Here is a 12,449-nt window from a genome sequence, read left to right on the forward strand (position 1 = left end):
TGTGGTGAGAATCACACTGAAATCAGGGTGTGGGAAATGGCAATGCTTTCTATGCTCTATAGGTGGGGAGGGGGAGTTGTGCCTTGCTAAATAGGATTTTTTTCTCCACAGCCCTGACAGGAACAATTAATTATACCACACACGAAAATCACTTCACTGGCATTATTCTTGGAGGTTGCAAAATTAGGCACAAATGCGATTTGTAGGGGTTGGTGTTTTTTTAAGTACAGTGTGCGCATACACTGTCTCAACTGTTCTTCATACTGAACAAGAGAGGCTGGAGAATGGTCTCTTTGCAAAAGGCATTCTGGAGCTAGTCCCTCTCTGTCAGGGAGGATAAGTGAGTTCCTCACAGCAACCCATCCTGCCCCTTCACTATAGCCTTCTGCAGCAATGCTCACAACTGTTCACTTTCACAGTAGACAATACTGGCAGGGTCCCAGCAGCTTTCACACTGGTGGTTTCACTGGGGGAGAACACCCCCTCGCAGTTTTCTGCTCTACAGTGCAAACTTATCTGTTATATCATGTTGTCGCCCTGCTTCACAGTTCACAACTTTCACGGCTCGTTTATTCAGTACAGGTTGTCCTGAAACAAACCCAAATTGCACTACAAAGTCGGCGCATGCTTCAATTAATTAATTACACAGGTTGTTGGGAACGTGGCTTCACAAATCCCCATACGCCTCTTGTGGAGGTCCAATGCCACAAGCACAGAAAAGGCCCCCAGAATCCCTTGAAGTCTATCGCAAGGGGATTCTGGGATGTGCCGCCTACAGCAAAGCACACGATATTCTCCAGAGCTTGCTTTCCCTTGGCAGGTGGACAGGACCAGACTGTGGGCAGCACAAGGCCTCACGTTAAGCCAGACCAAAGACAGAAAGGTTGGCTTTGGACAGCCAGGCCACCATGACTGCCCAATCCTGCTGCCAGCCACACACAAAGCACAAGACTTGCCAGTCTTTTATTGGGCTTCCAATGCCCCAATACTCTGGGAACAGAGAATCTGCAGCCTTCTAGATGTACGTAAACTAAAACCTATACCCTCAGGCCACTGCCCAGGCTGATCGGAAGCGACATACCCTACAATCCAACGCCATCTGGATTCTGGAAATACACAGGCTGCCTGTCCCTGGCAAGCTATCTTGTGCATTTCATGTATAGGGAGCTGCCTTGCTTAGGAGCCCAGCCCTTGAATCAGTCTAGCTCAGTATTGTCTACAGCTCTGTTCTTCAAGCTTGGGACACCAAATACTGCTGGATAGGGCTGGGAATATCTGGTTTTCTACATCACAATAGATCACCAGCGAAACTTATTGATATACCGATATATCACAATGTCTGAAATAAGGATAGAGCATTGGCTGGCTTCACGGTTTTCCCCACATAGTGATTTTAGTATAGCAAACACACAGACCCCCCAACAAATATTGCCAGGTCAAAAATTATGAAACTCATATCACAATATGGACTTCAAACTAGTTTTGGATGATAGATTGCCCAGCCCTACTGCTGGATTACAACTCCCATCATCCATCTGCTTAGCAAATGGTCAGGGATGATGGGAGTTGTAGTCCAACATCTGATGAGGCCCAGACACCACTCAAAACCGACAGGCAGTGGCTGTCCTGGCCCCACCTGGAGGTGATGGGATCAGGCCAGAGACCAGACAACCATAAGGACTTGAACCCCTGAGGCTGCCTTACACAGTCAGGCCAGCAGGGCACCCAGCCTAGTAATGTCTGCTGCAACTGGCAGCCTCTCTCCAAGGCTCCAGGCAGAGGCCTTTCCTAGTCCTCATACCTTAAGTCATATTTGCCGAAGATGGCAGGGGTTGACCCTGGGGCTTTCTGCACCCAAATATTTGGGGCTCCCCCCCCCCCGCCACAGAGGTCAGACCGGCCCAAATCTTGAGCCCAAGGAACCCTCCACCTCCTTGGAACAGCATTGCCCCTTCTCCTGCCACCAGGCCACCCGCTGCAGTCACAATACAACTCTGGTCTGTGCTTTTATTTGGCCCATCGGTATCAACAAATCCTGAGTCGCGTCTGGAGATTACCTCCCCTCCCCTCGTGCCCCCTCCCCCGAAGAGATGTCGCTAAAATTCCTGCCTTCGCTCAATCTTCAGCAGCTCAACTTCAAAGATTAAGGTTGCGCCACCTGGGGGGGAAAAAGAAAGGGAAATCACAAGTGCAGGCTGGAGGGAGCGGTGCACTACCCATCCCAGCCCCTAGAGCAGGTGCCAGAGGGCCCCTGGAAGCTTTGAGGGCCCCACAGCTGACTGCCTGGAACTCGAGCGGGGCCACTAGGTTTTGATCCCTCCCATTCTCATCTCCTGGTTTTCAAAAGGCCAGTAGGGAGAAGGCAACTTAAGAGCATGGTATCAAGACTTCGCTTGGGGTGGGGAGGAAGCCCCCGCCCATCTGTTCAGAATCCATAGCAGGACTGATTCCATGGGGGAAAGGGCATGCACGATTTACCTGGGATTTTGGGTGGTGCTCCCCGGTCCCCATAACCTGTGAGCAAAGGGAGAAAAATGGCAAAGTTACCCAAGAGATCAAAGAGTTCCCATAGTGCAGGGATGGAGCGATCTGTGCAATTGTTGTGGGATTTCTATTATTTATTTATTTATAAAATTTTCAAATTTAACAATAAAAAAAAAACATTCCATTTGACTTATCCATCCAATTCTAATCTTTCCACTTTCAGACTTCCTTCAGTCTATCTGGAAATTTTCATGTTTTCACAGTTATTCACATTTCTTGCATCCATATTGTTTTGTTTTTTTAACCAAATTAATCTTAACAATTATTATAAAACAATACTTCTTTCCATTATTATCACAGAGCTTCTTGAAATTGAGCTTCACATATATTCGATTGTTGTGGGATTTCAACTCCCACTGACCCTGCCCAAAAATGATGATGGCAGCTCCTTAGAACATCCTGCCACTGCCACCTCCCTGGGGCAGGTTCTGAACCCAGGAGCCCAATTTCTTCCTCCTCCCTCTCCCACATTCCAGCTCCTCACCCAGCTCAGAGGGAATGACCAGCTTTCTCTTCTCACCCTCGCACATCCTAGAAAGACCAAAGGAACAGCATAAATTCAGTTACCAACCAAATACAGTACACGGCTTTGCTGCTGTATAAAAGCAACACCAAACAGGAGGGCTGGAATCTGACTGGAAAATAATTACTTCATTCATATCACTTAACATTCCCTTCTAACGTTGCCTAGGGGCAGCTATCAATATAAAAATTACATACAAATGAAAAAGAAGCACACTAAATGTAGTTAACATTGGAGAGAAACACAGGATAGATGAACCGTCCTGATTAACAAGACACTTTAATAAATAAAATGAGCCGGGACAGATGGATTTTCAAAAGACGGCAAAAGGTCATTAGAAGATGCCAGCCAGATCTCCTGGGTGCAACTGCACAGAGTGCTCTCCCCCAACATTCCCACCAAAGGTGCCGCAGATGCAGTTGGAATACAGCAGAGGCCCTTCCTTTAGGTCATGCCCAGATTATGGAATTCTCTGCTCTTTATTAAAAAAAAAAGTTCCAGGAGACCCAAATAAATAAAGTTTTAGGAGTTTTCAAGCATCCTTTGAGAAGGGAGAGTGAAAATCTGTGCATCTGACTTGCCACTGGAGAAATTGCTTCTTTTCCCCGTTCGGGTGCTTGAAAACCAGCAACCACAACACAGCGGTCACTGCCACACCTGATCCCTGCTGGGAGGAAGAATTTACCCAAGCAAGCCCTGATCCCAGCCTTTAATGACTTGTCCAGTCCCCAAGGAGAAGATAAACGGCTGATCACGAGTCAGGCTGCTGTCGAACTCTGTCCCATCCTCCAGCTTGCCCTATGAGAGAGTGCGGAAGTTAAAAGGGGTGTGAGCCAGCCAGGGTTTCTTCTTAAAACATCCAAGATGCTGTGCTTATTATCCCAAAAGAAGAAGAGCCCTGTGAAGTAAGCCCAAAGAGAGCCCATCTAGTCCAGCACCCTGTTCTCACAGTGACCAACTGGATGCCTCGACGGGAAGGCCGCAAGCAGGACCCAAGCGCAACTCTTGAGAGCCAGTGTGGTGTAGTGGTTAAGAGCGGTAGTCTTGTAATCTGGTGAACCGGGTTCGCGTCTCCGCTCCTCCACATGCAGCTGCTGGGTGACCTTGGACTAGTCACACTTCTCTGAAGTCTCTCAGCCCCACTCACCTCACAGAGTGTTTGTTGTGGGGGAGGAAGGGAAAGGAGAATGTTAGCCGCTTTGAGACTCCTTAAAGGGAGTGAAAGGCGGGATATCAAATCCAAACTCTTCTTCTCTCCCCACTTGTGATTCCCAGCAACAAACATTCAGAGACATACAGACAAGGGAGCCAGTGTGGCTAGCAGACACTGATAGCCTGGTTCCTCATGGATTTGTCTACTCTTTTAAAAGTCACCACTACATCTTAATAAAGTGAATTCCATAGCTTTAACTATGTGCAGTTTTAACTAAGCACATGTATACAAACACCCTCCACAGCAGGAGGATGGCCCTCCTGTGGCCCTCGGGAGTCCAGTCACCGCTGGACTACAAATTCCATCATGCTGGCTGGGGTGATGGGAGTTCAACACCATCTGGAGGGCTGAAAGTTCCCCATCCCTGCTCCACCCTAGTAAAGAAACCCCGGGGTGTTTCAGCCTTGCTCTCTCACTGACTGACTAACTCAGGGCACATTCACACATGAGCGTCTATCACTCAGTGATTCACTGCTCCACTGCAGAAAGTGACTCATAAGAACCTGAGAGTCAGAAGCCCTGCTGGGTCAGAGCAAAGGTGAGTCAGGTCGAGAGCCCTGTTTCCTAACAAGGGTTAATGAAACGCCTGTTGAGAAGGCCACAAGCAGGACATGAAATTAATACACCCACCCTCTTTCCCCCTGCTGCTCAGATGACCAGGGGCCCTCAACTCTGGAATCCTGCCACCATACTGAGCAGGGATAACTGCCAAATTGAGATGGTTTTAAAAGGGGATTATTTATTTACTTGGTACATTTCTGACCCACCCTTCATGATTCGATCCCAGGTCCACTTACACATAAATTTTTAATTTATAAAACAAACACATCCCTTTAAAAAAAAAAACTTAAAAAGGGAGGACAAGACTATCAGTGGCTACCAGACACTAATCTCATGATGCAACCCCCAGGATTGTTTTTGAGTCCCGTTAGCTGGGGGGAAATAGTGAGAGGCGGCTATTGCTGTCATGCTTATGGGATTCCCAGAAGGATCTAACTGCATAAAAGAGAGCTCTGCTGCATGAAGCCAGTGGCCCATCTAGTCTAGCACTCTGTTCTCAATGGGAAGCATGCGAGCAGAACCAGAGGGCAATGCTGCTCTCCCTAACTGTGATTCCCAGCAACACAGAATTCAGTAGCATACTGGCTGGCTGCTATGGGAAAGAGGAAACTGAACTAGGTAGCCTTTGGTTTGATCCAGAGGGACTCTGCTTATGTTCTCTGGCCAAACAGAGGTCTGGAAATTGCAGAAAGGAACGAGGTAGAGTAACCTCACGTCCATATGGTTGGAATCAAAGGGGGGTAAAAGCTCCACCCCCTTCTCCTCCTCACACAGGAAACACAGAATTTTTCTCTGGTTGTCCATTGCCTGCATTCAAATTGCCACTAACACAGCAGTCATTGTGTGAGTCAGCAAGGATGCATGGCTGAAAAAAGCAGCTGAGCCAAGCATATGCTGCAATGGCAGCATTTAGTAGTGGGTGCAGAATTCAGTTTCTTCAAGAATTCCTTTTTTTAAAAAAACAACTAAGCATCTAGTCCTTATGGTCACAAAAATTTCCGTCAAAGCCTTGGAGATACTCCTAGTGAAATCTCAGAGGGGTTGCTGAATTCAGATGTCAAGGAGTAGACAGTTCCATGAGACACAAGACACGTGTGCCTAGTTTACAGTAGGATTCTTTTATTTCTTTCTGTTGAAGCTCTGAACTTGGGTCACCCACAGACGTCTGCCTTCCTAAACAAACCCAACCCCACCAACTTAGCAACCACACACACACCAATTTTGGCAGGAGTTGCTGACTCTCACTGCTTCAGGTCAGGGATGGGGAACCTGCAGGCCCTCCCGGCTGTTGGGCTCCAGCTCCCATCAACCACAGTGAGCATGGCCAGCAGTCAGGGATGATGGGAGCTGAAGTTTTGCAATACCTGGAGGCAGGCAGGCAGGTCCCCCAGCCCTTCCCAAAAAGCCACAACTCTGTGATGAGAGAGCAGGGGCTGGAGTCTAGAAATGCATGGAAGGCCCGACAGGTTCTCCACTGGATTACAATTCACCCTTTGACAATTATGTCTCTCCCCCGTGGCTTCTAGAAAAGACCCCGCAAACCTCAAGGTGCTCAGCTAACACTGACCTGCCCTTCCACATCACGCCTGCAGCACTCACCGTATAATGCATGTGGAGCACATCACCCTTGCGGGACTTGATGGGGCAGTTGTCCACCCGCTTCTTGACCCCAATCTGGAGCTTCCGTTTGCCTTCCGTGCCCAGACCTAGCGAGAAGACTGCACACAGCGCCAGAGCGAGTAATGTTGCTCCCTGGCTCACCTGCATCGCATAAGCTCCTGGAAGGGCAGAAACTGGTTAGCTGGGGAGAGCTCTCTGTGGCTAAAAGTCTACTGTCACCACTATCTCTTGCTTTGTTGATCACAATGTTACAGGAAGGTGGAAATGGAGCTGGCTTCCTGGCAGTGGTGTCGCTGCCTTTTATCAGGAGGCAGGGGGAATTTGGAGCTGTCTATGTGCACCAATGGGAGTACCTGAATGGCTCCACCAGGGTGCCCACATAGCCCTGATTTCCCCAACACTTCACCCCTCCCTATAAGCAGCAGTGACATTGCTGCTGGCAAGCAGGCGCGGCAGGCCCGCCCCACACTGGGCAAGCCACTTCTGCGGAAAGGGATCCATTCAGCAGCTGCCAGACATAGGGTTCGGTTCACTGTCCTTGTACATACAAGAAAAGGAATAATGGGGAAGAGCTCCTGTCCTTCCATGCCGACACATACCAAGACATGAGTTCTATTTGGGAAGGTCCACAACACAGTCATAAACACCTGCCTTGCATGCAGAAGGTCCCAGGTTCAACTGTCAGGTAGGGCCCTGCCCCGTTTTGCACATGGTGCCCCAATGAACAGAACAGAAGCCTCCTCCCCATGAAGGCCCATCCTTGAATTACAGTAATTCATGCAAATTCAACACTCCCGCCCCAGTCGCCAGCACCCCCAGCTCCTACCCTGGCATGCAACAGCATGCGGTCCATTCAGGTCCCCCCAGGAGCCTCCGGACCCCAACTTACCCGTGCGGCCAGAGGCGCCTTGGACTCTGCTCCCTCCCCTGGTGGCAGCCGCCGCCACCCCACTCCAGATTCTCTCAAGGATACTGGGCTGTAGCCACCCCAGGAATAATCCAGCAAGGTCTCTCTGCTCCACCCTCCCTCCTCTACTCCCTAGTCCTCTAGACAGGATCTCCCCATATGAAATCATCCTTATTTCTAACCCTTTCCCTCAGGTATGAGCCTAGCATTTCCTCCCCCCTCCCTCCCAGGTGCAGTATCTCCCTCCCCCAACCCATGCCCCCCAAATAGCACCCCCGCCCTAAGATACCCCATATCCACCCTCACCTTGCCCCCCTTTCCTAGGGCCCTCCTTATGGAAGGTCCAAACCCTGGTCTCCTCTGCTTCATCTTCTTCATTACAATTTGTCACCTTGGCCCAGACCCACATGATCCCAGCCCCAGAGGGATCCCTCACCTTGTGAATCCAGACATCCCCAGGACCCCCACCCGCAGGAACTGGCTTCTCTCGGGGGATCCAGACCTGGCTACGTTCTGGGGAACAACCGACACCCCTAGATTCGGGCTTCCACTCTCTCTGCTTCCCCTGGGGACTGGCCTCCCGTTGCAGCCACGGCAGCCCCGTCCTATCAGAGGCCCTGGCTGGCTTGCGGGGCACCCAGACCTGCCCAGAAGCCTCCGCAGGGTCCCGGTACCACTCCTTCTGGACCCACATCCCAGCTCCCCTTACAGGATCCCTCTGGGGACCCACATGCCCCAAGATCCCCCCGGAGTGGCTGCGGCTGACGCCCCGCGCCGGGAACTCTGGTTCCTCGCCGCCTCTTCCCCTGACCACCCCGGGACCCCCCGCACCCAACTCCCAATCCTCCCTGTGGGAGAGCTGGGTCCCCACCTCTTTGGGGGCGCCCTTTCCTTTCACGGCCACAGCCACGCAGGACTCGCAGACCCCCACGCACCACGAGGCTCTCTTCTCCTGCCTCGCTGCTTGGCTGCTCCTCCCTGAGCCGGGCGGAGGGCGGCCCAGGCTCTCCAGGCTCCCGCTGCCTGGGGGGCCCCCAAACCCACGAGGCCCCCATCTGCTCATCGTAACTCTCCTCGGGCCACCCTGTCCCTGCGGGGCCTTCCCCACGGCTGGGGCCTGGATCCCCCCATTGTCAAGGGCCCTCACGCCTGGACCCCAGGACACCTGGGTCCCTACGTCCCTCCGCTCCAGCTTCCGTGGCTCCTGCGTTGCCGCCGGCCCTGCGAGGCCCTCCTCGCTACCAGCCACCCCCCACTTGGGTGCGCCGGACGCCTGGGTCCCTTCGGGCCCGCTGGAGCCTCCCCGCTCCCTCCAGCCCGCCTCTTGGGGCTGCCCCATATCTAGGTCTCCAGGCTGCTGCTGCCGACCCTCGCTCGGTCCAAAGCTCCTGGGCGCCCCCCTTCCCTGTCCCCCCGTCTCCTCAGGACCCCCCATCCGCCCCCCCTCCTCACCTCTCCTTTCCTCAACGGATACCACCCCCCTCTGCGCATGCGCGCCTCGTAACGCTGATTTGCCTAACAACAAGGGAAGCAGCCGTGGGGTCCGCCATGTTCCTTCGCCCGCCCAGAGGCAGGTTGGCCGCCGTCACGTGATCAGCGCGGCGCTATGTGACAGGCGCTCGGCTAGCTATTTTATAAAAATCAATGACTGGCATTACGATTCTGGTTCTCTTCATTCGGGACATGAGAGAACTAATCAGAGAAATAAAGGCATGCCCCCCCCCTCAAAACACAAAAATTATAACGGCCCCGGCTTGCACGTGACAAGGGCAAGGCGTCACTTCCGTTCTGGGCTGCAGCAGGCGCACTGACGTGTGAGAGCGCCCCCTGGTGTTGGAGTGGAGAAACTGGGCTCCCCGGCCTCTTTGAAAGTGGCCTCGTATTCATCACGTGGCTCCGATGATGATGATGATGATTACCCCGCCCATCTGACTAGGAGGGCGCTAGCCACTCTGGGTGGCTTCCAACAAATAAGCCTGTTGTGAAATGAGCCTCTTGGTGAAATACAATTTTTTGGAACATATTTCCCCAATGCGATTTTATTTTTTAATTGTTTATTAAATTTATTTTTCTTTCTCCCCACGCATTGTAAAACCTACATTTCAGCCAGCTCCCAAGTGGTTAACAATAAAAATTGATTTTAATTTTTTTAAAAAAACCATTGGGTAAAATCTTCCTTGGCGTGCATTTTATTTTTAATGTATTTATTGATTAAATATTTTTCATTTATTTCAGCAGTCCCGATGCACGCTGACGTTGGAGCACACCTCACTGATGGGAAATGGGGCTTACTCCCCAGTAGACATTCATAAGTTATTTCCTACCCCGCCCCTGCAGTCAGGTGAATTTAGGAACACAAGAACCTGCATCAGATCTTGGATCTATCTAGCTCTCAGTCTACATTGACTGGTAGTGGCTGTCCAGGATTTCAGTCAGGGGTCTTTGCCAGGGATACGTGGAGATGCCAGGGATTGAACCTGGAACCTTCTGCATGCAAAGCAGATGCTCTACCGCTGAGCTATGGCCCTTCCCCAAATGTGCTGTACCCACTGCTTTGCAGCCTCTCCTTGTATGATGCAAACCAAACGAGCAAGAGGAGAGGGTCATTCACCCCTGATGCTCTAGTATTTTTGTGCGCCAACACCCATCCTCCCTAGCTTTTAGTAGTGGCCTTGGGAGAGGTGGCTGCGGAGAGAGATTTCCCCCCCCAACTCAGCATTCAGGCCTCCAACTGGACTCTGTAAATATTGACTCTTCCAAGGTTAGGGCCAAAGTCTGCTTGGAAACCCCAGAGGGCAGCTTTTCCAAATGCCCATTCCTGGGAAAGACATGGCCATGTGTCCCAGGCTGCCCATAGGACATGAACCCAAGTTAGGAGGCCCCACAAGTCCCCGCCACTTCCAAGAATCTTGTTTCTGAATGTGGCCAAAGGTCACTCTCATCCGATGCCCTGTTTCCAAGGCCGGCCAGTCAGATGTTTTTCGGGAAGACCACAAGCAAAGGGATGGAGGAAACAGTCCTCCCCTGTAATTGGCCTCCCTGTTCTCTGGGTATTGTGCCTCTGAACATGGAAGTTCTATTTTAGCTGTTGCAGTAAGGCTGGTTCCAGAAGGTTGGCAGCGCTTGGTATTTATCAGGGCCCCAAGACCCATGGCGCTGCAACGTCTTCTTCGGACAAAACACCCAGGAAGATCAGGAGTAGCCTGGGAGAAGTCTCAGTTTGCACATCATAGGTATTCCAAATTATGGGGGCCCAATGAGAGTTCAGTGCCTGAGCTCACTCCCAAATCCTGGAGCCATCGATTTTCCTCCATGGATGTGTCCTATCCCATTTCAAAGCCAGGGAAAGCAGTTGCTATCACCACCATCTCCTGAGGCAGCCAATTCAATAAATTAACAATGTACTATATGATGAATTAAATTTATTTTGGCTGTCCTGGATGTCTTGCCGGTCAGTTTTGTTGGCTAGCCCCAAGTTCCATTACTACAAGAGAGGGTGGGTAAATCGCCTTCCTCTCCACTTTCTTCACGCAACACATGCTTTTATCATCCTCTGTCGTGCTTCTCTTGGGTGTCTTTGACCTCAGCCCCAGGCGACACATATGGACCTCCACAGCCCTCCATCTGGCCCTTGGGACCCTCCCCAGACCACACCCCCTCCAGGGCCCAGCTCTGCAACCTCCTTGAAGGTTTTGCCTGGCTGGAATCTGTCCTTGAACTGTGATAATGCTCTTGCTTATCTGGATGGGGAATAGAATGTGCATTTAGAAACCAACCAATTGCACAAAGGTAAGATTTACATTTGTTACCCCACCCACTTTTGCCTTTGGCCCCGCCCACCCCTGACATGTGGCCCCCAGGAACTTGTCAAGAATAGAATGTGGCCCTCAAGCTGGAAAAATGTTCCCCACTCCTGTTTTAACTGAAAAGTCTGTGAACTAGAGTTGTTAGGAAACTGCTATTCCCCTCCCACAGCTACAATTCCCTGGGAAAAGGGATTGGTGGCTAAATCACTCAGGGTATTCTTTTGGTACTGACATGCTTGCCACCCTGGGATTCTTTGGCGGAATTACAGGACTGTACAGTAAGCCCACAACCTGTGTGCATGTATCTTGTGTACATTCAGCCTTATGGACTTGGGAAAGATTAAAAAATATATGGTATATATTCAGGGGGCAGATAGGGGAAAAAAGACTTCTGCAATCCCAACTGCCATTGCACCCAATGTGTTTTGACTATGTGCAATTTTGGCTTTGGGTGCAATCCCTGGAACATAACCCCTGTGTAAGTTGCTGGCTTAATTTATAAATTTAGCAAAATAATAATAATTAGGGTTGGCCCAGGTCAGGAGCACCCCAGACCCTGAGATTTCGGGGCCCAAACCTGAGACCTGGGGAGGCCACTGGTGACATCATCAAGGGCGGCCCATCCATTAGGCAAGATGAAGCCACTTGCTTCAGGCAGCAGATCTGCCTCCCTGCACCAGCAGGCTTTCACCCGTGGCTCACATAACCCCACTGCCCTTGCCACTGCATCAGGGCAAGATTGGTGGCAGGGTGTAGGCAAAACACCTCGGGCCAGCCCTGGGGGTCATAGGGAGACAAGCCCTGGTGTTCTGATAGGGGTGGGCCCAGGTGATTCTTCCTTTGCGCTCCCTCCCACCACTGAGCCCTGGAGACGGAGGTTAATTGGGAGAGGGGAGGGGAGGAGGGCAGATCCCTCAGAGAGTCTGTGCAATAATTTGGAACTGGCTCCCGCTGGACTAAAGCTTGCAAGCTGCATGCATAGTCTTCTTGATCAATTTTTTTTCCAGGCACTCTCTCCCACGTGGAGATTTGAGCCCTCCCCCTGCCAGCTGGAAGGGGCCAAGCAAACCTGGAGGCTTCAGGGCAGCTCTGGAGGTCTGGCAGCCCTAGGAATAATAGATAGCAGAGTATGGTATGTGACCTGGTCAAGAGAGAGGGGGAGGCAGGAAGCTCCCGGGCACAAGTCAGCCAAAGAAGGGGAAGGGTGAAATATTGTGCAGAGGCCCAGGCACCAGAGCCGAGGTTGTGAACACACTCAATGCAAACCCTTCCAAA

The 12,449-nt window shown here is 51.3% G+C and overlaps 1 protein-coding gene and 1 long non-coding RNA gene across 6 annotated transcripts; both read right to left on the reverse strand.

Annotated features, from left to right (window-relative positions):
- Positions 1-552: 552 nt before the first annotated feature.
- LOC310833249 (peptidyl-prolyl cis-trans isomerase FKBP2-like) lies at positions 553-8,968 on the reverse strand. 5 transcript variants are annotated; one of them, XM_083715832.1, is made up of 6 exons: positions 8,821-8,968; positions 6,441-6,619; positions 3,753-3,865; positions 3,029-3,075; positions 2,479-2,514; positions 1,994-2,158 (listed from the first exon to the last, which is right to left on the reverse strand). In XM_083715832.1, exons 2-6 carry the CDS (start codon positions 6,606-6,608, stop codon positions 2,097-2,099), a joined length of 426 nt encoding a protein of 141 aa, XP_083571958.1. In that variant the 5' UTR covers positions 6,609-6,619; positions 8,821-8,968; the 3' UTR covers positions 1,994-2,096. The 5 variants fall into 5 exon arrangements, 4 of the variants coding, with proteins under 4 accessions (XP_083571958.1, XP_083571957.1, XP_083571955.1 ...); XM_083715831.1 differs by having other exon boundaries at positions 8,240-8,827; XM_083715829.1 differs by lacking the exon at positions 8,821-8,968 and adding an exon at positions 7,675-8,814.
- On the reverse strand, positions 5,800-6,434 carry LOC310833579. The gene is made up of 2 exons (XR_014558812.1): positions 6,087-6,434; positions 5,800-6,037 (listed from the first exon to the last, which is right to left on the reverse strand). It is a non-coding gene; the product is annotated as an uncharacterized lncRNA (long non-coding RNA).
- Positions 8,969-12,449: the final 3,481 nt, after the last annotated feature.

This window comes from Podarcis gaigeae (assembly GCF_964106915.1).
Source record: "Podarcis gaigeae genome assembly, chromosome: 16".
In the NCBI taxonomy this organism is placed as follows: Eukaryota; Metazoa; Chordata; class Lepidosauria; order Squamata; family Lacertidae; genus Podarcis; species Podarcis gaigeae.